The following is a 27,745-nucleotide window of genomic DNA, read 5'->3' as shown; positions in this document are numbered from 1 at the left end:
TAAATGAAACATTGAAGTTTTATAGATGTAATATGACAAAGTTCAGATCACCGAGCCGATGACAGACTTCATGGTAACAACTGACTGCACCAACATCCAACAAACAAAGCCTGTCCTTAGTGTTGACAACAGGACTACAAGCTCCTAGAAGTTATTAGATCATACTAGGTACATAACAACTTCAGAATTGAGATTTGTCAAGGCTGTCGAAGTAGGGATGATCCAAAGCTGCTTTAGCTGAGATTCTTTCAGATGGGTCATATTTAAGCATCTTCTGCAATATCCAAACACAAAAATGTACTGTTAAATTCGCAAATTTCAGCAAAATATAGACAAATAACACTACTGTAGGCAGCAGGGACTGTTGATTGTCATTTTAGGACTAACAACAAACCACGGCTTTGCTTTATGTACTATACATACAGTATGATTCTACCTTATTTCACCTGCTAAACATAAAAAAATGCACTTTCCCAAATAATTGAAAGCAATGGAAGTCCTTTGTCAACATGAGTCATGACAATGCTGTCGAGCTTATATTTTCCCATCCATAACCTCCGCCTATGGTGTACCAATTCTCACTACTACCCCAAAAGGACAAGCACTATCAAATGTTATTTTGAGTATGAAAAAACTTATACACATATAGCTATGGTAGAAGAAGATATGCAATTGATTACAAAACTTGCTAACTAGATTTTGTGTTCTTGCTCACATCTGAAGTATTAAACCAGTATTATATGTCTATCACATATAATACATGTATAGGGGAAAAATATGATCCCTCTCCCAACCCTACTTTCATTACTACCAAGTGCACAACGGAACACCATGAAATTTTCCTGTTCTTAGGCACTTTTTCTGTATTTGTTTCCTCACTAAAATAATGCTGGTTGTTGCTCTTATATATGAACATATGGATCCGTGCTATGTCTAAGAATGTTTTTGTGCAATCATTGTCACATATACCAACTCAAGTTTAGTCTTCCTTATTCATCAGAAAAGAAAATAGAATTGCATTTTCGTCCATCAACCCATCACAATGATTTCAAATTGAATCTAATGATTCCGGATTTCTAATTTATGAGACAAGTACCCATATACTTCAAATGACGAAGTAAATCTAGTTTAGAATGCAAGTGGCACATGTTCAAACTAAATATGGAGCTCTCTCACTTTCCTAAACATTGAAAGCATGAAATGCAATTCAAGAATAAGTAGTTACCGATAGAAGGTCAACACCATCAGGTCCCAATGATGGAACAGCACGTGCCAAGTTTTGAGGTTCCCACTGTGGATAGACATGCCAGTCTCTCAGAGAACTAACTCCAGGCCACTGTTTCTCAGTTGGCGTTCCCAACAACCTTTTTCCAAGATAGAAAATAAAAATGAAAGAGTCAAGAGGAAGAAAATCACAGTGGCATTTGGACATGAATTACAGGAATAGGATACAAAATAGATACATTATTTATGCACACAAGAAACATTTTGGAAAAGAATAAAAAATCAGAGAATGCACCTTGATCTATTTATGTTCAAATATAGGGAGAGAAGAAAGGAGACTCAAAATTTTGGGAAAATAGTTGATTAATATTGTAATTTTTTTTTCAAGACATTCACAATTGAAAGATAACATCATCCAAAACTCATAAAAACCTTGTCACTAAATAGGGTAGAAAATAAAATCATTTTTCAAACAGGATGCAGTTGAAAGTTGAGTGGGAACTAATGGAAGTAATCTCTCTTGCTCCAAAATTCACTGTTTCCCAAACCATTTGTCGGAGAAACCATATGAACACATGTAATATTCTCTAAACATTTGGTATGATGATTTGTTACCAACTCTAAGCATGTGATCTAATAAAATTCTTCTCCAAAAAGTGGAATCCATAAGGTGGTTGAATGCAACCCATAAATCTTCCAACATTCATATCTACATTATCCTAAAATTAATGGGATTGAAATATCACGAATGTGATATCAATGATCAAAACAAAACCACATTTATAACAAAACTTGTGAGAGAAAGAAACTGTTAGGAAGCATGTCTACAAAATATTTTGATGTATGACTCGTCCGAATAAAATACCTGAATATATGAAGCAGTTGTTGAAACTCGGAGTCACCCGGAAATAAAGCTTGCCTTCTTACCATTTCAGCTGCAAGAAACAGACTAGTGAGTAGAAAATGGAGAACCCAAAATGATATGCAGTAGGGAAAATGAAAGAAACAAAAGAAAATAAAGGAAATTAAAACAGACAAGCAAGGGTACTTGGAGGAAAGAAGCAGACAATATTTTCTCCCTAATTTTTCTTTTATTAAAAATAGAAGGGTGAAAACATACTTTTCATTTAGTGAACAACATATTACTAGCATCACTTGAAATCAGCCACAAAATAAAAAAGGTGACTGACTCGATCAATCATTTCTAATAGATGTAGAAAAACAAGAGTGCTCCCATTGCAATTAACAGTGGAGTTGATGCTTTAGATTTCACGGGGGTGTATCAATGCAAATTATGGAACAATGACAAAGTAGAATAACAGAGGAATAAATAAGATGCTAGAATTATATAAAAATCGAATTCTGGATTTGTATGTTCTGCATTAATCAGGCAAGAATATAAAACACTAAACATCAAAATTTCAATAGGATCACAGATTAAGGAGGTGATTTGAAGAACTTCAAAGTAATATTTGGGGAAAACTTGTTGTTGGCATAGTTCAATCATCCATAACCTAAATCCGAAGATCAGGATTTACTAATTGAATTTTTGTGAAAAGAAACATACGGATGAAGCATAAATAGTAGAATTAATTGAGCTTTACCAAAAATGCATCCAACAGACCACATATCCACACCGGTAGAGTAATGTGTAGAGCCAAGCAACACCTCTGGAGCTCTGTACCACAGCGTGACAATCTGTTTTGCTTACAAGCAAAAACGAAATATTATAAGCATATGAAGATAAAAGACTCCATTTGGATCACTGAAGAGAGCACAAAGGAAACAGCTAGAACTCAATAGATTTTCCTTCCCCCCCACCAAATCGTCCTATAATTTTAATTTCCTACAGTGAAGAATCTAAAAATATGATTTTGTTTTATTTCATAGGCATTAGGCACAGCCCTTGAAGGGAACTTAGGATGATTGTAAAAAACATGAGATTCAGAAGTAAATTTTTTCTCCAATCCTACTCCAATTTCTTTCTCTTTTCACTGGAACAGTTTGCAAAATACTTAAATTTCAAATCAATTTTTCATTTTCTTCCTAGAATCAGAACAAATTAAAGAGGATGGATCCCTACCACTCTCCAGATCCAAGATAAATAAATATTTTAAAAAAAAAAAGTCAAAAAATGGCAGAAGAACCCTACCTCATGAGTGTAGCTCTTGAGAGGAACAGTAAAGGCCCTCCCGAGGCCGAGATCGGCGATCTTGAGAATCCCCTTGTCCTTATCCACCAACAAGTTCTGAGGCTTCAAATCCCGGTGAAGGACGCCGTGGCTGTGGCAGTGCGCAACACCCTTGCAGAGCTGGTAGAGAAAACTCTGGATGAGGGCGGGGGGCATCGGCCTAGGGTTTGGAGGCTTGCGGTGGGAATCGATGAACTTCTTGAGATCAGTATCAAGGTACTCGAAAACCAAGTAGAGAAAAGGCTTGCCGTTCTTGTCAAGGTGCTCGACGCAGAGGAGGCGGACGACGTAGAGGGACTGGGAGAGCATCTGGAGGAGGGAGACCTCACGGAGGGCGGTGGGAGGGACGCCTTCCTCGTCCATTTCAAGGCGGGTCTTCTTGAGAGCCACCACCTGGCCGCTGGTTTTGTCCTTGGCCTTGTAAACCTTGCCGTAGGTGCCTTCACCGACCTTCTCAAGCTTTTCGTATTTGTCCATGGCGGATGGCGGATGGCGGATGGAGGTGAAGATTTAGATCTGTGAGAGAGAGTTTGGGTTTGATCTTGAAGGTGGAGGAGGAGAAAAGGGGAGAGGCGCTGGAGATTTGAATTTTGAATTGTGGGCTTCATTCCCCCCACTTTTAAATTCTGAAAATTGGGCCGTTGGATTGGGGCAAGAAGGAGCGCTCTGACTTTATTGCTATAAACGAATAAAATACAGATACTATAATTTATTTTAATATATTAATTATAAATAAATAAATAAATATTTAGAAGAATCCCTTATCAAACAATTTTCTAAAATGGGAAAAAACATTTCTAAGTAATAGAAAAACTTTTAGCCTCTCTTAAAATGTTATTGAACTCAATTTAAATTTTTAGGTTATTTATTTTCAATAAGATATCTCTCATTATCCAATGTCTTTATAAACTTTTTATATATTACTTTTATGATTCTATATTAAAAAGTTGAAAATAAATGGCACAATTGGTGTCCATTATTTCATATCCAGTAAGGACTAGTAAGGTCTATGAACCCATATGCGAAAAATCACATTTAGAGACTCCTACCTACAATTGGGGTGTAAAAAGGAATATTCAAGTGGAATTAAAAAAGAAAGACCAATCCAAATTGGATGGAACTGATTTGGCTAATGGAATTGGCTTTGGTCACCATTCCAAAAGATTGAAAATTATTTATATACAAATACGCCCGTGTCTCGTATTACTGATTTCTTTTGAAAAAAACTAGATCCATCATAATATAAGTTTAATGACGTGGACTATAACAGAGTAATTAAGATAGGGTTTATGCAATTTGCCTTTGTGTTTCATCTTAGGCATAACCCTCCAAAAAAACATAATAATGAACCTTTTTAAAACGAACAAAACTTGCCAAGCGTCGGTTCCCTCTTATCAAACCAAAACAAAGATCCGCTTGTGTCAAATCTCACTCATATAACATTGAATCCCACGTCCCCAGACTGGGTAACAATGACACAAACATAAATATGTCCTATGTCAAAAAATACCCTTTCCCCAGTGCAGAAAGGGCACTCCTGATTCAACTTATTTTGCCAAAACATAGATACTCTACTTCACATGCTCTTACATTGCATGCCCGCTTTACCTCCAAAATTTATGATACCATACTGACTAATTTCATTCTAGTTATCAATAACCTCGATCAGGGTTGGCTCATAGTCACTGGGCGCCTCATATCCATGGAGATTCATCACAGTTGCTGCAACATTGGCAAGCCCACCACCCGGAACATCATTGCGGAATCTCACACCAGCCGCCAGTCCAGGACCCCCGATTGCAATAGGAACCTAAGTCAGACAATCCACAACTTTAGAAACTCAGCATATCAACCCAAAAATACATGTATAAAGGGGGTAAAGTTTGAGTAAAAACTTAAACCAATATCCAAAACACACATACTGCAGTTATCTGCTAAATAACTATAACTATAACCCACACATAAAATAGTAGGGTTTAACTGGACTATCAATACGAGGACAGTTACTAAAAACATAAACTATCCTTCAGCCATCACCCAGAAAGAAGCAAAATAGATTTAGGCATACACCCCCCCCAGCCACAACCATGCTGACACTTGAGCTGAAAATAAACTGCCTAAATCAGTATAATTAACCCACTTTCCAAAAGCCAGCAGACAAAGGTTCCAGCTCTCTTTTATTTACTGTGATTGCCATCAAAGAAGAGTTCACAATACTTACAGGTTGAAGAGTGTGAGATGTAAGAATTTGAATTTTGCCAGTCTTGTCCAAGAGAGGCTGACCAGACTTATTCCTCTTCACCATGTCCTCAGCATTTCCATGATCTGCAGTGACAACATATATTCCACCCACTTGCTCTATTGCATCAAGGATGATCTGCAATCATACAGTTTTTATAATCAGCTAATTTCGCTCATTATAAAAATTTAGTAGCACTTTTTCTGTCCATACACCACCAAAACTCTATGTTTCTCTTATCATACCCCACTATTATTAGCATTACTCTCTTGCTAAGAAGGAGATGAATGAAAAAAAATAGTTCCTCTTGACAACCCAAATCGCATAGTTATGACAAATTCCCAATTCATTAATGATTTTAGAGGGATTTTTTTTTTTCTTTTTTTTGGTCAAATTGGTTGAATAAAACCAAACCATCTGTTTCTTTTTTAGTTCAATTCTTCTGTTGATTTAAACCCATTGTGAGCCAGAAAAATAACATGGCGAATGAGTTCTCTCCTACCAAAGCAGAAAAATAAGCTAGTTATCTCCTACCAAATCCTAAAAAAGATTAAACCAGTCATCTAAAAGCATGACGGGGGAGAGGGCCCTGTTTAGTAAATTAGTTGCAGCAAAACACTAGATTTTACAAAAGTTTCAACAATCAAATGTTAGCATCTTTCTGCAGTATTTATTAAAACCGATTAAAAGAAAAGTTCAAATTATCATATGCTGACATGAAATGTCTATTAAGTGAGTTTGACAACTTACCAATCTGGAAATGTATGCAATTTATGCCTGAAAAAAGAACATATAGAAAAGTAAAGCACCATACCTTGACAGCTTCATCAGCAGCCTTGCAAGCTACAATTGTAGCCTCAATATCACCAGTGTGCCCCACCATGTCACCATTTGGTAGGTTAACACGAACCTAAACAAAGATGTGAAACAAATCAAATATTTGTTCAGCTTGAACCATGTTGTCTCAAATACCCTATGCCAAGTCCACTAATTACCTGGTGGAATTTGCGGCTGAGGATAGCATCCCTTGCCTTTTCAGCAATCTCCACTGCCTTCATCTTTGGTTTGACATTAAATGTAATTCCAGAATCACTGGGAATTTCTACATATTCCTCCATACTTGGATCAAAATACCCTGAGCGATTTCCATTCCAGAAAAAGGTAACATGACCAAATTTGACAGTCTCACTGTTAAAGAAAGAAAAAGAGAGTTAGACAGCAGAGAATGGTATTAAAAACTGGTGAATTGAAGAAAAAGAACCTATCACTAACCATGAAATAAACCCTCGACAGAGGAGAATGGTATTAAAGAACCAGTCAATTGAGAAAGAGAAAAGAATCCCACACTGTAAGTTCCTTTGTTCTAATCCCCAACTCTAGACACATACTTGGGTGTGATCATTTCTTGATCAGAAAAAAGAAAAAATTCATTCACTGAAATGCAAACCAATTTATAATGAAGGATGGAATATCCTTCACAGAAAACAAAAATCTGAAAAAAAACATAAGAGAGGCCTGAGGCAAAGACAAAAAACAGCAACACAACAGATAGGACAAAAAAAAAAGCCTTTGAGGCGGTATTAATGCAGTTATTTAATTAGATTCATCAAATAGTGTTCAGAGTATAAGCAAGGCTCTAAGTCAGACCTGAACATTCAAGAGGCCAACTAAATATACGAACTGACTAGTTTGTCACCATCTCAATAAGCATGGTCAAATGACAGATCAACTTGTAGAATTACTCCATGGTTCAAATAAATTAGCAAATAGAATAGATAATGAATGTTGATGAAAAAGAACAAATAGTTAACTTCAACAAATAATAATAATTAATTTTAGTTCTTGATGATAACACAATTCATTATCTGCCACCTTACCTGCAAGCAAAAGTACGAACACCATTGTGCACTAAATATTCACCAGATGTTCTCTCTATCTCTGGAGGAGAAACAAGGTAATGATTGGGAAGCTTCAACTCGCCATCATATTGAAGCATTCCAGCATAATGGATTTTAGGAAATCGAACTCGATCAAATTTATCAAAGTCCTCATATTCAAGCGACTTAGCAATCATAACCATACGATCTGCTCGGAAGTTAAATGTAACAACAGCATCTCCATCCACTATTGGGCCCACAGGCTTCCCATTCTCATCAACAATAACAAAAGGAGGTATGTACTGGTCACTGGCCTTGGTGTCCTCCCTCAGTTTCTTGACAGCTTCCACAGCAGACCTAAACTTGTGAGGGGCTTCACCAAGAACTTGGGCATCCCATCCACGTTTTACAACTTCCCAATCATTCTGCAAGAGAACCAAACAATTTTTTTAATTCACAGTCTAGATAATTGCATTGATGGAACCACAGCTTTGCAGGAAAAACACAAGTTGGCAACCATCACAATAACAGAAACAAGAACAAGATAGCATGCACAAATAACAAGAATAATGATATCAACAAGAACAATAGTCACAGTATAATTGACAGATTTGTTCCAAATTCCAACCATTTCAGGCCTGCAGCACGGTACCATTCACCAATCCTAATATAATGCAATGATAATTCAATTGTATAGAACCAAAAGAACAATTGTGATAATAAAAGTACTGCTACACCACGTGTGAGAATCACCACTCAATAAATCCTCAAAAAAGTTCCAGTTGATCATTAACCACATCAAAGCACATACCCATGTTATGCTGAACACAATCATCATAGCCTCCTGAAAATTTCTTATCTGTGGTCCATGGAATTATCAGTTATGTCAAAATCATACCTCATAACGATCCATCGTCACATACATACGACCTCCACCAGATGCAATCTGTGCATCAACACCTTTCTCCCGTAATTTTGCAAGATCATTCTCAAGAGTTTCTACAAACCCAACACTGGAACCATCCAAAACATCACGCCCATCAGTAAGGATATGGACACGGATTCTTTTTGCACCATTCTCACTAGCTCCTTTTAAAAGTAACTGCCAAGAGAAAAAGCCAAAGAGGATCATGATCTCCCCTGGGAAATACAAAACTATATCCAATCACAAGGTAATAGAATTCAACAACAAAACATACTTGCAACTGATCAATACGGGAGTGGACACCGCCATCACTCAACAACCCAATGAGGTGCAATGTGCCAGTTTCAAAACACTCCTTGATATACTTAAAGCCTTCTCCCTCATAGATCTTCCCAGAGTCCAGAGCAAAATCAACAAGCTTTGCACTACATTCAGAAAATAAATAAACTTCACAATGGATAACTCACTTGATATGCCACAGAAAATACAATTGGCAAGAAAAAGAACAATTGCATTCAAAAGAAAAAATAACAGCCAGTGTTAGTTTTCCATAATTGAAGGTTAGGGTGTGTTTGTTTTAAATTATTGGGTTTCCTAGAATGGGTTGGTTTGAAACAGGGTTTAATAAACTCATCCCTAGCAACTTCAAAGTAAAAGGTTGAAGAAATTCATGTCCAAGCATCAAAGTTTAGTTGTTTTAAAACATCAAAAGAACTGTTTACAAATTTCATAAAGAAAAGAAAATCTGAGAACATCACCTTTACCGCCACTAAGAATGGTCACAGGCAGCAGCAGTTCAATAGAATAAAATTGCATAGATCATGAGTCTATTAATAATTATAATATCTCAAATTTTTCAAAAAGGAATCAAACTTGTGAAGGGACATCCTGGGTGTATAAAGGTTATAATATGTAAAAATTTCATAAAAGAAATAAAATCAGGAAGAGAAATTCACCCTTGAGCATATATGCGTCCAGCACCAAGAGCATTATGGCCAACTTCACTGTTGCCCATGTCATCCTCAGTTGGAAGCCCTACTGCACTCCCATGAGCCTTAACCAATCTCCATTTCTCAGGGGCACCCTGTGAAGGAAAATAAAAAACAATTGACAGACATTATTGAGCCTTCAATAATGAGGTAAGTGAGGCAGGCACCAAGCATAATAATCCTTTAATGCATGAAATGACTTCTGCAAGAACATGAACTGGAAAGCTCAGTTGACCAGGAAGCATTAACACATCACTTCATTAAAAGGGATTGACAAAAGCATACAATCAAACGGCCTTTGGTATGCATTTTCCTTCCAATTTTTTTATACAAATCCAATACATTTAGGCTATCTTTGGTTCTCAGAGAGTTTAAGGGAAAGAAAATAGAAAGAAAAATTGTAATGAAAGAAAAAGATGAGGAAAATTTATAAAAATTTTCTCTTGTTTAAATGCCCATGGAAAAGTTGAGAGAAAAAATGAATTGTTGAGCAATGTAGTTTCACCAAAATTAGCTAACCTTCATTTAAAGAAAAGGGGGAGGAAAAGTAGAAGAAAAGAAAAAAAATGAAGAAAAGAAATAGATTTAAAATCAATAAATTTTTTTTATATGTTACTTCAGACTCATTTCACTTATTGAAATGGCATAAATTTCTAAATAATTTTAATTATTTCTTTCATATTTCCATAGTGAGAAAATTATGTTATTCGGCATTTTCTTTTCATTAATACTTTCCCAAAACCAAACATCCAAACCTAAGAAAAACATTTGGCTTAGTATTCTTTTTTCCTTTGCCTAGTACTTTCTAGAAGCAGCAATTTGTAATGACCAATATGGACAAATACCATTGTCAGCTGTTTCATCTCCAATTTAAACTTTGAGACTTTAAAAACTTCCTATGGGATAAAGGCCGAAAAGTGGCCATACGATCCAAAATAAAAACCTACCTGTGAGATAAAAAGGCCAAAAGTGGCCATACGATCCAAAATACAATTCCCTCATCTGCATGGTTTCGGTTTATTTCAATTACAGACATCCCCCAATAACATCAGATGAATCTAACATATTATTAACACAAATTTAACCACCCGTGCAATTCCGCTAATCCAAGCATCCGTACTTTAACATGAACCAGAGAATCTAAAAATACTATTAACAGATCTTGCGTGAGAAACCAGCTAACAAGCAACCGAATAACAAAAAGCATTCAGATCGGCGAAACCCTAGGAGACAAAAACAAATTGGTGAAAAAACAAACAATAAACAAGGAAATCGGATGAAGAAGGAAGAGACCTTCTTGAGGGAATCCATGGTGGGAGTGTCGGCGACGTGGATGCAGTTGTACTGATCGGGATTGGCCTCGCCCCATCCGTCGAGCACCACCATGCCCAAGATCTTCCCTTTCGGGAGCTTCGGGTGATCCGCCAGTTTCCATGAGAACCCTGAACTGCCCATACTCTCTCTCTGATTTTCTCCTGAGATGAATGACTCGACCGAGATCAGATATTATGAAGGTTAAGGGGTATATATATATATATATAGATATAGGAACAAGATTTGACTCTGTGGGCGAACTGGCGAAGATTAATCAGACAAAACTAGATGCTTCTGCCACCCAACCCCATTTTATTATTATTTTACTACCCAATTTTAATTACTATTAAATTTTATTTTTTTATAAATAATAGGCCTTTTTCCAAATAGTGCTACTGTTTTTATTTTTAATTAGAAATTAGAAATTTCTATGTAAACCTAAAGCATATTAATTTACCTTATATTTTTTTTAAAAAATATTAAATTAAGGTAGTAAAATTCTTGTATATTTTAATTTTTTTAACAATTTTTAAAATTATTAATTTTTTTTAATGGAAAGCTTTACAATTTTTTTGTATTTTTATAAAATTTATTATTATTTTAAAATAGAAAGTGTATCAAACATATACTATACTATATATGTTTAATAATTATAACTTTGTTTTTTTATTTTTTTAAAATAAAAACATGTTTTGTAATTACTTAGCAAAATGTATAATTTTTATTTTATTTTATTTTATTTTTATTATTATTATTTTGCTGTTTAATTAAGGCATTGATGGCCACAAGTGTTCCTTTCTTAACTTAAATTTTGGTCAAATAAATTTAAGTAAAAAAAAATATTTTTTTTTCTTCCATTTGGTAATTGACTTTTAATTTTAAAAACTCCATGTCACCTTATGTGATGTTTGCATTTATTTTTTATTTTTAAAAGTAAAAAAATATTTCAAAATCTTATAAAAATATATATTAAAGTAGTGTTTATTTTTTATTGAATAGAAAAATTAAATATTTAAATTTTTTCTATTTAATCAATAATAATATATTGATAACAGTTGGTATTATTAAATACAATCAAAGTTTTTGATAATATTTTCAAAGAAAAATTAAAATTTAATGAATATTGACGTCATTGTTTTATTAAGCACTGTTGACTTAAGATTTCAACTCTTTAACAACCTCCGCATGATTCATGGCATCAGAATACTCAAAAGTGGGAGGTGTGTGTATTTTTTATTTTTAATTTAAAAATATACACACTTCTCACCGCCTTGCTAATTGCTATTAGGTTAGGTCAAAAGCGCATGCTGAGGCTCGTGACAGTGCACGTGATTTTTTTATAAAAAGCGTGCTATGTTGGATACCAGTATACCACCAACAATAACGAGGAATATTCTCGGATATGCCTTTCTTGTTCTCCACTCTGCTCACTCATTACTTGTAACCAAACGGCGCCGATGCTTTTGATTAGGTGCACCAAACCAGTCTGCAATCAGTGTGCGCCTCCAAACCTTCTAACCGTTGAACGGTTATTGTAAACCGCTAGCAGTTCAGCACAGCAATCATAATCTGCAGTCAAGGTTGACCACATAGCATTTTACCTAATTTTTTCTGACTTACTGTTACTGGATGTTTCCCTCAAACCCAGAAAATAATTCAGTCAGTAGAAAATGGAAATGAAAAAATAAAGTCATATTTGATAAGTGCATTTTAAAATAGTGTTTAAAAAATAGTTTTTAAGAACAGTTTTGTTCTATAATATTTTTTAAAATAAAAGTCTATTTGAGAATCTAAAATTGTTTTTAACCTGTTTTTAATATTTTTAAATATGTTTTAAAAATAACTTTTATATTTATATTTTTATTTTTAATTATTATATATATTTGCATAATTATTCTTTAAAACAATTTTTAAAAAACAACTAAAAGAAATTCTCTAAAAACACCATATTTTCTGTTTTCTGATAATAGAAAATAGAAAACATTTTCCGTCACTTATTTTTTAAATTTTTTGTTCTAAAAAATAAAAAATTATTCTTGAAAACACTCATCAAACAGGACCTAAGTAATTTCATCATTCTTTATTTATAATTATAATTATAAGACTATGTTAAACAAAATAGAATGCAAATGAAAAATAGGAAGAAGGAAAATGAAAAAGGATTAAAATTTCATATATTTTCATAAAGTGTTCGCCCTTTTTGTTCCAACTTTCCCGTTTCAAAAGTATAATAATAATCAAAGTAAATACGATCTCTATCAACAAAGCTAATGCTAAAACAGATAAATTTTACTCAAAACAGGAAGTAAATATAACTTCATTACAACACTCTGGTTTTGTGAATGACTTGTAACAGGGGTAACTGGTTCTTATTTTATCTCTAAAGCCCTACATTAGGCCAAGGATTACCAGTGGAGAACCTGAAATAATCCTCTTAACACAGCTATATTCCATTCCATTGGCCCAAGGATTACCAATGGAGCATGAAACACAACCTCATATTACCCTGCAACATAGCTCAATACCACAATGAAAACTAGCTGAGTACGTATGACTAAGAAACCAAAAACAAGATAGCTTCAACTTGGTCCAAATGCCCTTCTGAATCCATCAGGCCACCACTCGTGGTATTCCCTAGCGTTTGTTCATCATTTCACTATGCAGATCTTGATAACAGAGGCAACCCCAATGCGGTGAAGTACCACAACTGCATCTCCAGGCTTGCAGAGCCCCTTCCCTGTTGCCGACTTCAGGGCAGCTTCCAGGATCACCTCCGTGGATTCCGCATCTGTCGCCTTTGCAGACCCTTCTGCCAGTATCGGGATCAAGCCCCTGTATATCAGGCTATGCCTTGCTGGGGCCTCATCGCTGCAGGTCCAGTCGAAGGAATCTGTTGTTAAGAGTGGGACGACCACTGAGAGGATGGGGACGGCTGGCCTGTACTTGGCCACCAACTTGGCTGTGGTCCCACCACGCGTCATCACGACAATCAGTTTTGCTTTGGCCTTGTTGGCGGTTCCAACAGCTGATGATGCAAGGCTCTCCAATGGGCTCATTGGAAGTGGGGTTGACCGAATCATCTCCTTGAAGATAGCTGCATAGTCCAGTGAGGATTCTGCCTCGATACAGATTCGGGCCATGATCTTCACAGCAATCTCTGGATAGGCTCCTGCTGCACTCTCTCCACTCAGCATCACACAGTCAGTCCCATCAAGAACTGCATTAGCTACATCCGTTGCTTCAGCACGGGTTGGACGGGGAGACTTGATCATGGATTCAAGCATCTGAGTAGCAGTGACCACAGGCTTTCCTACAAGATTGCACTTGTATATCATCATTTTTTGTGCCAGGAAGATCTTCTCCACTGGGATCTCCATTCCAAGATCACCACGGGCAACCATAAATGAATCGGTCTCACGCAGTATTTCATCAAAGTTGATAACACCCTCCTGGTTCTCCACCTTCAGGAATTACAGCCACAGAAAGGAAGATGCCATGAGGCTATGACATATTTATCAAAGAAACATGTAAGCAAATTGCACAACCAACCATGAAATAAGCTGAGTGTGCATGGGGCTCATTCTCACATACACTCATCTACAAGCAACACATGAAATAAGCTGCCATTTAAGCCAAAAGTTATTTCTTTCAGAAGTAGAAGAAAGCTTTTTTTTTTCTTTTTTTTTAATTTCCTTGCCATGCTGCTACTTTTCCTAAAATGGCAATCGTTTTTGGGAATTGAAAAGGCAAGTTTTATGGATTAACTGTCCAAACTTACACTCAAAAAACAAAATAAACAACTCAAAGAATGATCCTAATCATTGGATTGAAGGACCTCCCTTGAGGCAAGAGGCAAAGATAAATTTCATTAGGTAATTGACTGTTTTTATAGCTCATGTAAATGATAAATTCCCCCCGACTCTCATGAATGTAATGTGAAAAAGGAACATTTTTGCACATGCATTAGAGAAAAAATTTCCACTAATTATTTTGTAAACAACAGAACAATGGAAGATATTCATGTACCTTTGACATTAACTGTATACGCTTGGCATGAGACCCGAGCACCTTTCGGACATTAACAAGATCTGAGCCCTTGCGTACAAATGAAAGGGCAATCATGTCAATATTGTTGGGAACACCCCATCCCAGAATGTCTTCCTTGTCCTTCTCTGTTAGTGTGGGAAGATCCACCACCACACCAGGAAGATTGACATTCTTTCTCTCACCTAGAGTTGCAGTGTTCTCGCAACGGCATCTTACCGTTCCAGCACCCAGATCACAAGACAAGACAGTGAGAGTGATGGTGCCATCTGCACACAGGATGGTGTTTCCAGGCTTCAAGTCCACAGGCAGTTTTTTGTAGCTCATGGAGATCATCTTCTCATCCCCCTTGATGCTGTAATCAGTACTAATGGTGATTTCCTCACCTTCCTTAAGTTGGATAGGCTTTGCATCCTTTAGAAAACCAGTTCGAATCTCAGGTCCCTGCAGCAACAAAGTGAAATAAAATGCTTGTCAGCATTGTTTTAATACATAATCAGAAAGCAGGACTTGAAGCTAACAGTTGCAAAGGTACATTTCTCAATTGAGATAAGCAAGATCTTGAGATTTCTCGTTGAGGTATCAAGAACTTTATGTTCTTTATTTTTCAAGGTTGACTTCAAATATCAAGTAAAATTAAGGACCAAAAAAAAAATCAAAATCAAACATATCAACGAGAAATCAACTTCATATAGCAGCAAGCAGATCTGCCATTCAGTTTCTCCCAATCAGCTGCTTTTCTCTCACATCGAATCAAGAAAAATGCTAACAGCAGCTTCAATAACATTGGGCATCCCTAGATCTCAACATATCACTCCTATTTAGTGATCTCTTTTTTTCATAATAGATAAGAACTGCTACTATTTATTTATCTTCTTCACTTCATGGTCTCACAGTTGTTCACAGCCTACTGCAATGTCTAACAATATTCACCCAAGTGAAGATAAGAATGATAGTCTCAAATCCCTTAGCAACATAATGTGCTATTGAACAGATTGTATTAGACATCTTATGCTAAAATAAGTTGTATTTATATAAGTATACATTGTATGCTATTTTGATGTTCTATTATATTGTATTCCATTGATGAATAGTTTGTATATGGTCAAAAATGTTGCAATTTTTTCAACTTATACTAACCCCTTCACATTCCCTGAGCACCAAACCTGACATTTCTTCATACTTCACCAACACACCTTCTCCACAAACCATCCCACTCCATATATATACATGTCAGTCTCTCCATCACATAATGCTACAGCCATTTTTCTACTCTTCTAACTCCTAAACTTGATTCTCTTTTCAGGGAGCAAAACATACCCCATCTAAGCAAATGAATTTTTTTGCTTCTCTATCAATCCACCCCACAAAATATCCTTCTGCAACTTTTCCACTCAGGAAATCTGCCTCCTTTAGATAGATACTGCCTCTTCCACTTAGCAAATCCTTTATATATCTTTTCACAACCTCATCGCAAACCGCATCAGAATTATAAGGAGTCCCCAGCAATATACCCAGATAGGTAGGACAGATAATCCCCTAACCCCAAATCTTACTCTCATCTTTTGAGATATATATATAGACACACATACATACATACATATATAAACAACAACAACAAAAGAAATCCGAAACCACTATCTTCCTAATTGATTTGGAACTGAAAAATAATTCAAGTTAAATCCAAAAAATTAAAATAAAAAATCAAACAAATAAATTAAACAAAACCAATCCTAAAAACATTAAGATTTTATATAGTAAGGCACTTCCAAGAGCAAGTCTATCTACAACCCACATCACTAAGATCCAATTTGGATTTCAAAATGAACATTGAATGCTAAATCCATCGACACTAAAAAAAAAAAAATATCACTCCACAACACATTGAAAGCAAAACACATCAGTTCCATTCATATAAACCTGAGTCACAAACATCCATCGAGGACAGTTCATATAGCTTCTTTCAAAAATTAGTTTAACTGCAAGACAGCATATGCAAGTAAGCATATTTAATTAGAGTTTAACAACAAATACTATTGAGAGGCGCAGAATAGTGACCTTGGTATCAAGCATCACAGCGCAGAGGATCTGAGTGTTCTGCATAGCAATCCTGAGATTGTCCAATGTCTCCTGATGATAGTCATGTGTGCCATGCGAGAAATTGAACCTGGCAACATTCATCCCAGCCCTAAGAAGCTTCTCCAGCATGGGAACAGAGCGAGAAGCAGGCCCCAGAGTGCACACAATCTTCGTCTTGGGAATACGCCCATCATTGGGCAACTCCTTCAAGATCCCCTCTATATCTATGTTTGCCATTCCTCTCGCACGATTCTCTCACCCTCCACTAATCCACCATACAAATGGAATCCAAATCAGCACAAACATAAAGAAATTTTCAAATCAGAAACCTCCAATCGCGCCAAAGAAACATAACAAAGTATAGATCTGAATTGGAAACCAAAGCAGAAAAGAAAAAGAGAACTTACCCTGTGTTTGGATGCTGAGAAAATTTAATGAGATGGAAGACTACAAGGGGTAGGCTTATAGTTTTCCGCAGCTCACTTCTCCCCTGTTTTCAAACTACTTCAATACAACTACAAGTACAAATACAACATACACATATACATACACATATGAAACACAATAACAGATAAACTCACCTCAGTTGCAAACCCTGTTTGGTTGGTGAGAAAATAGGGGCAAGAGTGCTGGGAATTTTGTCAGAGTACAGGAAGCAAAGAGAGATTGGGGGAGAATGTGATGAAAATCTACCGAGAATCTTGAAAGGAAGAAGGGAGTAGAAGGGTATTGTTACCCTTTGGAAAAAGTGTTTGGTATCCTTATATTTTCGCTTCACCAACCTCCAATCTCTATTTGTAATAAAATATTGAAAATAAAGTTGAAGAAAATAGTTAATACTAAATGGTGGGCAACCTCCTTATTTCCCTATTTCTAATAAAATATTAAAAATAAAGTTGAAGAAAATAGTTAATACTAAACGGTGGGCAACCTTGGAGACTTCACCTAACTCTTTTTTTTTTTTTCTTTTTTTTTTTAATTGAGAAATTTGAATGTTAAATTACATTATTACCCTTATTTTCGTCACGACAACAGTCAAAAACACAAGTTTCTAGATATTATTGTTATTTAGAAATACTTTTGTCAAATTACATAACTACCCTCATCTTCTTCCTGATTCAACTTCCCCCAAAAAGTCTCTCAATGTTTGACAATATTTCTAAAAAAAAAATTAAAGGAACTGAATAATTTTTTAAACAACACATTTAATTATTTTTACTTATTTATAGGTTGTTTTAAAAAATATAATACAAATAAAAAAAATAATTCAAAATAAAAGTTATTTTTAAAAAATATCTAAAAATATAAAAATAATTTTAAAACATTTCAAATTTTCAAATAAATTTTTATCCAAACAAATATAACTTATATCTTTTAGAACAGTTTTTGAAAACATTTTCAAAAATAATTTTCATTTGTATTAAAGAATTAAAATTTGTTTGAAACCTCATACAAAACATAATTTTATCAATGTATTCTCTATAAAATTACTATAAATGCAATAGAAAAGTTTAAAATTACTTTATTATTCAAAATAGTCTAAGAATAATGATAATTGGAAACATCTCAAATTAATTCTAGAAAATATATGTATTTTTAGAACAAATTATTCAAAAAAAAAAAAATGTTAGCAAATATTTTTCCTAAATCTAAAAACAAATTTTCTATTTAAAAAAAATATATATCTTCAAGAACAAGTAATAAAGAGGCTCTAATTATAATCATACCTTCTTCTCCCTTCCTCTCTCCCACCTCTTCTCCTTTTTTATTTCATTTTTATAATTTTCTATTAAATTTATGTTTTTTCCTATTTAATTTCAAAGTACCAACATCATAAGGGTGATTACGTAATTTTATATTTTAGTTTTAAGTTAAAATAGAGAATAATAAGATAAAAAAAAAGGGAAAATGTGAAGATCAAATACAAAGTCCAGAAATGTGAAGGAGGGTAATTATGTAATTTCAGATATCGATATTTTAAAATGTGTGGAAAGAGCAAAATGTGGGGTTGAAATAGCATGGTGTGGAGTAGACGCGATGTGGCATGGGAATATCCGAGGTGTGATCCGGTGGCCGCCAAACACCCCGTGAAACGTTTCCTCACTTTCCTTTCCTCACCTGCACTTCCACACTTTCCTTCATTTTTTCTTTCTTTCCAAACATGTTTAAAAAATATTCTCATATATAAATTTTATATAATTTTAAGATTTTAGTTAATGCATGACACTAGATTTTAAATCCTGGAATGATCGACTTTTAAAATACAAATAAGTTCAAATATAATTAATTAAAATATATCAAAATATGAAATATAATTAAAATTAATTAAAAAATTATGTATTTTAAAATTATTTAATAATTATATTAAATAAAAAATAATTTTATCAAACAAAGCATAGTTTAGATATTTAGTTGTAAATGTAAGCTATGATGGATGGAATTGCTTTGTGCCAGTTAATAATTGATTAGTGAATAAAGAGTATTTTATACAATATTGTTCAAAAATTTAAAATAAATGTTTTGTTATGTCAAACAAAGAAGGGATTGAGTTTTTTAATGTTTGATAGGACTAAAAAGAAAAATACAAACGCAAAATATTAATGTTATATTTGATTTCTAAAAAATAAAAAATATATAAAAAAATGATTAAGACATACGAAGTGATTCATTAAAAGTTAAAACCCCTCCATTGAGTGATGGGGTAGACGACAAACAACCGACAACTCAAATAGTAAAATCCATGGGACAATTGGAGAACCAAGCCTATTCAAGAGTGCTCAATATCATGCCACATAAGCCAACTTTGAGAAATAGTAACTTAAATCATGAAGGGAAGATTATTGTCCCCATCCTTGCATAGATAAACAAAAATGCCACTTCCAGATGTTGCCTAACCTAAGCGTCTAACATAACAAGATGACACCAAGTTGGCGACCTCTGTTGACAAATGTTTTGAGTAGCACATGGTGTCTTATGTGTCCTTTTAAAAAACCAGAGCCATATGAGCAAGTCTTACGTTAACCATTCACAACAAAAGCAACCCCAAGTGCGTGGAAAGGGTAAGCTCATTCCTCTTGAGGGAAAAACCCTCCATACTTCACTTCACTTCAATTTAGTAAGTGGACTTGTTTGACTTGGACATAAAAGGGACGTTGTCGGATCTCCTTTGATTTCTCCTTTTCACAGGGGAAGGTGGTCTATTTAATCACCATCTAAAAGGAGAACATATTAGGGAAAGGGGGTCTATTCAATCACCATTTTGAGGAAGAGAACACTAATCTTGTCAACCCATATTCACATTTTACAAGTTTAAAACTATCTTTTAATTTTAACAGAAGTATTTCTAACTTGTGAAATATAACACAGGAAGCAATGACAAATGATTTGAATTCTCTTTTTTTATGTGTGAAACTTTCTTTCAAACATTAAATTTGATTGAAAAATATTACAATATCAAAATTTCATTACTTATTTATTTTTAAATATCTCGGTCACCTTATTCATAACTCGTTAAATTCTTCACACCTTAATAATTTTTTTTTTTATTATATTATACATTTGGAGAATATGTTACTTAGGGTACCGAAGAGGTATCATATCATAGTGAATCCTACTTGGTCATATTATTTAGATCCTAATAATCCCATTCTTTGTACTTGATTACTTTTTTTTTATATACCTTTATCATATTTTGGTCATGTTATGTGTGCTTGATTATGTTCTTGTGTACAGCCGTTCAAGTGAAATTGATATAAACCATAAGAATGAAATGGAAATAAGTGGCAGCCTGTGATTCCATCCAAAATGAAAGATTTGTTGGGCCACGCCCAACCCTCTTAAGAGTCCAAGACAAGTATGGAAAAGGTTAAGACAATGTTGGGCCCAATCCAATTCCATTCAACAAGAAAATAATCAAATACAGAGACACAGTGTGATTCATTTGAGAAACGAGGAGGCTCCCACCCCCGCGGCTTTTGTTTCTTGGTTTTTCCCTTTTTCTCGATCTATCTTAAATATATATACACCCCTATATTCGGAGCTCAGCCTTTTATATAAAACGAAAAAACCAAGCTCAAGCCTCGAACATTCAAAATCAACCCCATCTAAAAAAACTAACAAAAAGGTTGGGGAAGGTTCGCTGGAATGAGCTGAGCTTCAGCTGAGGCCACTGCGTCCCGTTGAGTCCTTTACATGATTTTCTTCTTCGGAGAAGTTGAGTGCAGTCTGGATTATAGACAAAATACATAAAAATGTTTTTTTAATTTTATAAAAGCAGGGTGTTTGATATGATAAGGGAAGAAGTAGATCATCCGCCATGTTATTCGCTTTTGGACCCATTCAATGGTGGTCGATGTTTGTATGTGTTGAAAGAAGCAATGGAGGATGAAGAATCAGACGGAGAAGCGTTTTGAAGATCCGAACATTTGATCAAGCAAGATCACAAGCGCCATGGCCACCGGAGTATCCATCTCCGGCTGCACAACGAGGCGGAACACGTCCACACCTAGGGCCACTCCCGCCACCGCCTCTTTCCGCTTTATCTCCGCCACGCACCTCCGCGTCTCGTCGTACACTGCGCAGCACCGCTGAGAGTACGACCCTTCGATCTCGTACATCGCGTTCCTCGGGCTGCTGCTGCTGCTGCTGCTGCCGCCGGCGCCACCACCTCCACTCACTCGTGCCAACGACTTCGAGTTCAGCAGATTGGCATGCTTCCTCACCTGAAACCGTGGATTCTCCGCGGTTTCTCCGTCGTATACCATCCAATTATCGCCCAAACTCAGCCTCTGCAATCAAAATCAAAATCAGAGAATCAATCCATGAAAGAAAACCACAAAAGCATCAATCACTACTTCCAAACCTTGCGGCGGATGGTGAGAAGAGGCTTGCCGGAGGCGTCCATGAGGACAATCTCGCCCTTATGTCCCGCAACATAATTGTCGACCCTAAAAACCAAATTCCCCTTGCCGTCGAACACCGTGAAGCCATTGCAGTTGAACAACAGAGACTTCTTCCACACTGTCAGGACCGCCGCGTCTCGTCCGACGCCGATGCACAGATTCACTCCCTCCGATCCGCAGCTGGCTGCAGTGGCATTGGGATACACCTTTGTCATCTCCACTCACCAAATTCCAGTGCACTTAATTTGGCTGTAAAACTGCACAGGCGCAAAGCAATATTTATACCGAGAAACGAAGAAAAGAAGGTGAGGAGAGGACAAAGCGCGTGCGCGTGTCGTATGATGGGACGGAAAGAAAGAGGATTAGCGAGTACTAATCCGCTTGTGTATCTTGACTTGTAAGTTACAATATTTAAGACTGGGACGAAAAAACAACGATAAAACTTGTGGCTCACAGCCATTCTGCGGTGGTGGTAGGACACCTGTCCCCTCTCCGCCCCCATAGATTAGATATTTTCCTTTTTTGATTTGGTTGAAATTTTGAAATAGAAAGAAAATTCAATTGGAGGAATTTTTAGCTAGTGAACATTGAACAATAGCAGCCCCCCGTTACTATAATATTTGTTATTTAGAGGAGAGATGACATTCTTTTTCTAGCTAAACAAACATTGGGTTATTTTGGTTTTTGATTTTCTAAAATTTTGAATTTTCAGTTAGAGTTTCTGAAAATAGCAAGATTGGACGGGCTGTGAGGAGTCATGGGTTGGATGTATTAATATGATTATAATTATAATTATGTGATATCAAATAAATGGAATAAAAGTTGAATTTCATATTCAAATTCTTTGGATTTGCATTTTAATTTTAAGTTGGAACCCAGTTTTTCAACATAATAAATTATAATTTTTTTTTTATAAAATATATTTATTTTAATATAATTAAAATTTTTAAAAATTAAACGAGATAAAATAACTATAAAAAATTCTCATATCCACTTTGTACTATTTAAAATTTGTATAAAAACAAAAATAAGAATAAACTCATGGATCATGACATTGAGATGAAATCCGATTATAATTTACCATTTTGCAAACATTGAATAATTTTGCTTACAAATTCTTTCTTATAAATTATATCACCCAAAGATATAGTTGAAATATTATTTATGTTTTAGTATTATCGGAATAAATTTAAAATACCATTTATGATTCAAGCAGCTTACATGTCATTCTAATCCTTAAATTAAATTAATATTGATGGAAATATCATTTAGGTCTTTGCATAAGCGTACACGTCATTTTAAGTCTTTAAATACTCATTCTAATCTTTAAATTAAATTAAAATTTTATTTAACAAATTTAACATTTAAAAATTTAGTAACCATTTTTAAAATTCTCCATCACAAAGCCAATTTCTTAGAATTTATTTTCAAAATGTCTTAATAATAATTTTCTATATTTCAAAACAAAAAGGTTTTCTAGTCATATGTTTTTTTTAATGTTATTTTAAGAACAAATTTAAGATATTTTCAATCATTTTCTTAGATTTTACAAACTAACAATTGAAAACTTTAAAAAAAAATAAAAATAAAAAATAAATTGTGTTGTGCAAGAAAACAAAATCCATCGGATCAAACATGAATAGGGTGAATAGAATTCTTTATTGGCTCCTTCTAAAATACTTTGATTGATGACTTTTACACCTATACTAAAAGATAGAGATGATAAAATGTTATCGTAAACATGACTTGAATTTAACATATTTTTCATTGGGTTTGTGTTGAGTATAATTAGTTTGGGTCAAATTTGTATTGATTTGCATAATTCGTTTAATAAATAGATAATTATAATGATAATATTGATTAATCTAATTGTAACTTTAAATCATTTAATTCATATTTAATTTATTTTAAATTGATTTTTAAATAAATAAATCAATTGAGTTATAAATATGTTTAATTGAAATATTAATAACACAAACTTATATAAGACTTAACTCAATCTAATTATTAAATAAATAGTTCTTATTATTGAATGGATTAAATTTACATGACATGTTAATTGTTGAATTTTAGATAGTATTTAAATTTATATTTTTATACAATTGTTATATGCGTTGGATTTGAATTGACTTATATAGTAGAATATTTGAGTTTTAACACGACAAAAACCTAATCCAGTAATACAAATTATCACCCCTACTAGAAGAGGAAGTAAAATCGATTCTTACAAATAACCGACCCCATAATATGTTATATATTTGTTTAAAACATAAATTAAAAAAATCATTTTTCATAATCGAGTTTGAAACAAAATTTTGTTTTGAAAGATATTTGAAGAGGGTTTTGGAAGCATACGGGTGGAAGACATGAGGTGGTGGGGCGGCCGGAGCTATTTATGAAATATGTGACCATGGGAGGCTGGCTGGTGGGGCCAAAACCCACATTCTGTTGGAGAACATCCTCAATTACGAAAACGAGTTTTTAAAGGTTAAGGCAGAAAATTCAAAAAAAAACGTCAAATTCATGGATTTAGCCACGTGGCCATTGAGAATGAGTTGAGATATGGAAGAATATGGAGAAGTGGGTGCTGATGGTTGTGGAAGGAGTTGGGAGGATATTATGATGAATCAACAGCACACAGAGAAGAGCGACACCGTCCTAAAAAGTCTCAAAGTTATTCTGTAACATAATGTGTCCACCTCCATCAACCGGACCACCACCTCTTGGAATAATAAAATGGGATTCGATTCCCATAAATACCATGTTACGTCCAAACAAACCACACTTTTCTCATTTGCCTTCCATCTGGATGCTGCGGTATTCTTTTGGTCTCCAATTTCATTGGACCATCTCACCGTATGTGTACGTGATGCCTCTTCCTTCCTCATCCTACTCTTTATTCTTCCAACCAATTATTTATTTAATTTTATTCTCCAACGTCGGCGGGTCATGGAATCATGGTTTTATGTTCATTGTCACATAAAACTTTGTTTATTAGAGTTAGTGATACTTTGTGTTGATAGATTGTATTTCTATCATCTCAAAGTTCAAATACTCAAAATAAAAATATCAATCCGATAAAAATAAGGTTAACACACTAATTAATTATTAAATAAGTAATACAAATCAGTACGATTATCATGCTTTATTTAATAATTAAGTCAGATTTAGTCTTATTTGAATCAATATGATTAATCTTTCCATCTAATGTTTATGACTCAATTGATCTATTAATTCAAAGCCAAAATTTAAATGAATCAAATATGGATTAAATCGATTATAGTTATAACCAATATAATTATTAAATAAGTTAATTAGAATCAAATTCACATGCAAATTAATCCAAAAAAACCTATTTGTTACATACGTCATACATGGCATAGCTTTGATCCAAATATGAATATATTTAATTCAAAACCTACAAAAAAAAAAAAGTGTTGAAATCGAGTTCTATTAAGGAACGGTATCTTTTATAGATATTTTGGAAAGCAAAGTTCAATTTCTCTAGTACCTTGTGTGATAGTATTTCAACACTCCAATGACGATCATTAAAGAGATTAAAACATAGACATTGAGAAAAAACAATTTCATCTTAGAAAACAAGACAATAATAAAATCAATCCAAAAAAAAAAAGTTTCAAATTACTTAATAAGCTTACAAACTTATTAAAATATCCCAACCTTGTCGGGTTAGGATCAGTATAGAGGCTCTACTAGGCACAAATAAAAATCATAATAATCATTAAATGATTGAATTTTTCTTTAGAAATATTTTTATTAAAAATAAGGATAATTTTACCAACCACGCATATTTGAAATTCCAGCTTCACCTTTATTCCTTCCTAAATTCATGGACCCAATCTAAATTCCCATCCACATATACCTTAAATGCCATTTTACGTGAATGTCAAATCACACATGTTTCCAATTCCACGGTTGTTAAAAAAAGGAAAAATATATATATTTTTTATTGAGACAATTTTATCCCTGAAATTATAATTTAAAATAAGTTCATGTATATCAGCAAAGTTTGACATACTCTTCTAGAATATAAAAAAAAATTGTCAAATATTATTTTAACATAACAAGATAGATCCTTGAAAGGGACATTTTAAAAATTTTATACTTAAAATTTTTATGGGGGAGTAAGCTACCACATTGAATAAGATTCCATATCAATTTCCACTTGGTCGTATCGACACCTAGAGATTTTTTATAACTCATAAAAATTCGTGACCATGCAAATTTGTCATTTTCTTTTTGTTATGAATGAGATTTTTTCTTCCCTAGAAAAGTCTTAAAATAATAAATTATTAATATTAAATTTGTGTTTTCGAGTAGTTGGGGTTTCCTATCCTACTATTATTTGTAAATTATTTTAATAAATTATATAAAATAAAATATTATTAAATTTATAAAAAAAAGACTTTTTGAACGAATTTTTTAAACATAATTAGAATATAGACGTCTTTGATCATAATTATATCTATGGTGGTTTTCTCTCTGCTTCTATTTGTATCTAGACTCAATAAAATAAAGAAATAAATAAGCAAGAAGGTATATACTCTTCACCTTCATAGATATAAACTTTAAAAATTCTTAAATAGTCAATTTTCATATTTGCATACGAGTTTAATTAATAAAGAAAATAAATAAGTAATGATAATCTTTTTGTTGAACTCTACTAACTTATTAAACTAATAATATCATACAAAAGTATTTTTTATTTGTCACAAAGTTGTAAGCAATCAATAATTGGAGCACATAGCATATGACCTTCCATTGCAACATAGGGTCAGTCCAATGTGATGTCTAAGTTGTAATGGAGATGGCCTCGTGTGAACTCACATAAAGCCATGCCCAATCAAAAAAATAAATAAATTAAAAAGAAAGAAAACCCTAACGTGTGGTTGTGATTGTTGGTCCAAAGAAGATGCCAAAAGGGGGACCGTACCACAAAAAGGAGAGTGTGAAAACATTGAAAGCAAAAGTGAGAAAAAGAGAGAGAGTTCAGGTGTCACATGGGAAGGACATGGAGCAACCAAAACTTTATGTGAAAAAGAGGTTGCTGACTAAATTCATTTAGTCATTCTGATTCCAATTTGAAGTGATCTTTAAGATGAGTGCTTTTTTTACTTTAATTCTAAATCATCTCCACTTCTCTTTTTTCTGTGTCTTAGTCACTTGTTTCATTTGAAACAGGGGCTAAGATTTTTCTCGTACAATCATGTTCATAGGAGTGCTTTCTGTAATGGGTGTTTAAAATTCCCAAGTAATTGCAAACTTTAATCAAGAATTTCAAACCCCTTTTGCCGACTTAGATCAAAGCACTTTTTAAACTTTTAATGAAAACTTAGTGATTCAGTGAATAACTCTTTTAGAAAAGCCCTACTATATTAATGAAATGACAGTTACTTTTTTATATCTTACTAAAAAGTTGAGATATTAAGGGTGATGTATATCTTGATTTCATATAATATACTTTATGTTAAAATAAGTTGAGAAGTTCATGCTTTGGACCTAAAGAGGGGCTTTCACAACTTTAAAACGCGTATATAAGGTTAAGAAGAGTTCATATTTATATAACGTCCTCGTTGTGTCCAACGGAATTGTAGGGTCAACGCTCTTATCCAACCATTCATGTATCACCATATACTTAAATGACTTAGATTTAAACAAATTGATATCATAAAATATTTTAATTTTATTCAAAGTATTTAGAAACAATTTTTTTTTTTCGGGTTATTTTTGTATAAATGGTTGAAATTGTTTGGATGGAATAATTTTTAATAAAATATTTATCTAAAAAAAAATTATAAATGTGAAAAAAAAGGGTCAAATCTTGGATGTCTTTATATTTTAGATTTTGTACTTTAATTAAAAGCATCCCGCTACATAAATAATATTACAAACTTTTTCCATGGGGATAATAAAAGGTGTGTATCAAATGGAAGATTCATCT

The 27,745-nt window shown here is 33.9% G+C and overlaps 4 protein-coding genes across 5 annotated transcripts; all 4 read right to left on the bottom strand.

Moving 5' to 3' along the window:
* LOC100262151 (Kinase cdc2 homolog B) lies at positions 1-4,035 on the bottom strand. Its single transcript, XM_002266587.4, has 5 exons — positions 3,377-4,035; positions 2,829-2,922; positions 2,090-2,159; positions 1,226-1,364; positions 1-274 (listed from the first exon to the last, which is right to left on the bottom strand). Exons 1-5 carry the CDS (start codon positions 3,890-3,892, stop codon positions 182-184), a joined length of 912 nt encoding a protein of 303 aa, XP_002266623.1. The 5' UTR covers positions 3,893-4,035; the 3' UTR covers positions 1-181.
* Positions 4,036-4,831: 796 nt separating this feature from the next.
* Positions 4,832-11,068, bottom strand: LOC100245007 (putative 2,3-bisphosphoglycerate-independent phosphoglycerate mutase). The gene is made up of 9 exons (XM_002266169.4): positions 10,739-11,068; positions 9,413-9,540; positions 8,731-8,881; positions 8,430-8,633; positions 7,532-7,956; positions 6,650-6,842; positions 6,469-6,564; positions 5,637-5,792; positions 4,832-5,225 (listed from the first exon to the last, which is right to left on the bottom strand). Exons 1-9 carry the CDS (start codon positions 10,898-10,900, stop codon positions 5,061-5,063), a joined length of 1,680 nt encoding a protein of 559 aa, XP_002266205.1. The 5' UTR covers positions 10,901-11,068; the 3' UTR covers positions 4,832-5,060.
* A 1,962-nt stretch (positions 11,069-13,030) lies between these two features.
* LOC100267318 (pyruvate kinase) lies at positions 13,031-17,746 on the bottom strand. Of its 2 annotated transcripts, XM_002266124.5 has the most exons (5): positions 17,464-17,718; positions 17,290-17,372; positions 16,862-17,147; positions 14,786-15,247; positions 13,031-14,220 (listed from the first exon to the last, which is right to left on the bottom strand). In XM_002266124.5, exons 3-5 carry the CDS (start codon positions 17,117-17,119, stop codon positions 13,408-13,410), a joined length of 1,533 nt encoding a protein of 510 aa, XP_002266160.1. In that variant the 5' UTR covers positions 17,120-17,147; positions 17,290-17,372; positions 17,464-17,718; the 3' UTR covers positions 13,031-13,407. The 2 variants fall into 2 exon arrangements, with proteins under 2 accessions (XP_002266160.1, XP_019077122.1); XM_019221577.2 differs by lacking the exon at positions 17,290-17,372 and having other exon boundaries at positions 17,464-17,746.
* Positions 17,747-20,758: 3,012 nt separating this feature from the next.
* On the bottom strand, positions 20,759-22,192 carry LOC100250140 (protein LURP-one-related 8). The gene is made up of 2 exons (XM_002266041.4): positions 21,744-22,192; positions 20,759-21,669 (listed from the first exon to the last, which is right to left on the bottom strand). Exons 1-2 carry the CDS (start codon positions 21,996-21,998, stop codon positions 21,274-21,276), a joined length of 651 nt encoding a protein of 216 aa, XP_002266077.1. The 5' UTR covers positions 21,999-22,192; the 3' UTR covers positions 20,759-21,273.
* Between the last annotated feature and the right edge of the window lie 5,553 nt (positions 22,193-27,745).

This window comes from Vitis vinifera, chromosome 8 (genome assembly GCF_030704535.1).
Source record: "Vitis vinifera cultivar Pinot Noir 40024 chromosome 8, ASM3070453v1".
In the NCBI taxonomy this organism is placed as follows: domain Eukaryota; kingdom Viridiplantae; phylum Streptophyta; class Magnoliopsida; order Vitales; family Vitaceae; genus Vitis; species Vitis vinifera.
Note: the sequence above shows the minus strand (reverse complement) of the source record. Positions and strands in the feature narration are given on the sequence as shown.

Excerpts from the sequence above, each read along its gene's own strand:
- LOC100262151 (XM_002266587.4), bottom strand. The coding sequence starts at position 3,892 with ATGGACAAATACGAAAAGCTTGAGAAGGTCGGTGAAGGCACCTACGGC. Across the intron at positions 2,923-3,376 it reads TCAAGAGCTACACTCATGAG|ATTGTCACGCTGTGGTACAG; the intron begins GTAGGGTTCTTC and ends TAAGCAAAACAG. Across the intron at positions 2,160-2,828 it reads GTCTGTTGGATGCATTTTTG|CTGAAATGGTAAGAAGGCAA; the intron begins GTAAAGCTCAAT and ends TGTTTCTTGCAG.
- LOC100267318 (XM_019221577.2), bottom strand. The coding sequence starts at position 17,119 with ATGGCAAACATAGATATAGAGGGGATCTTGAAGGAGTTGCCCAATGAT. Across the intron at positions 15,248-16,861 it reads CTGTGATGCTTGATACCAAG|GGACCTGAGATTCGAACTGG; the intron begins GTCACTATTCTG and ends TTGTTGCTGCAG. Across the intron at positions 14,221-14,785 it reads GTATACAGTTAATGTCAAAG|GTGGAGAACCAGGAGGGTGT; the intron begins GTACATGAATAT and ends TAATTCCTGAAG.
- LOC100245007 (XM_002266169.4), bottom strand. The coding sequence starts at position 10,900 with ATGGGCAGTTCAGGGTTCTCATGGAAACTGGCGGATCACCCGAAGCTC. Across the intron at positions 6,565-6,649 it reads TCAGCCGCAAATTCCACCAG|GTTCGTGTTAACCTACCAAA; the intron begins GTAATTAGTGGA and ends ATCTTTGTTTAG. Across the intron at positions 5,793-6,468 it reads CTGCTGATGAAGCTGTCAAG|ATCATCCTTGATGCAATAGA; the intron begins GTATGGTGCTTT and ends GTATGATTGCAG.
- LOC100250140 (XM_002266041.4), bottom strand. The coding sequence starts at position 21,998 with ATGACAAAGGTGTATCCCAATGCCACTGCAGCCAGCTGCGGATCGGAG. Across the intron at positions 21,670-21,743 it reads TTCTCACCATCCGCCGCAAG|AGGCTGAGTTTGGGCGATAA; the intron begins GTTTGGAAGTAG and ends TTTTGATTGCAG.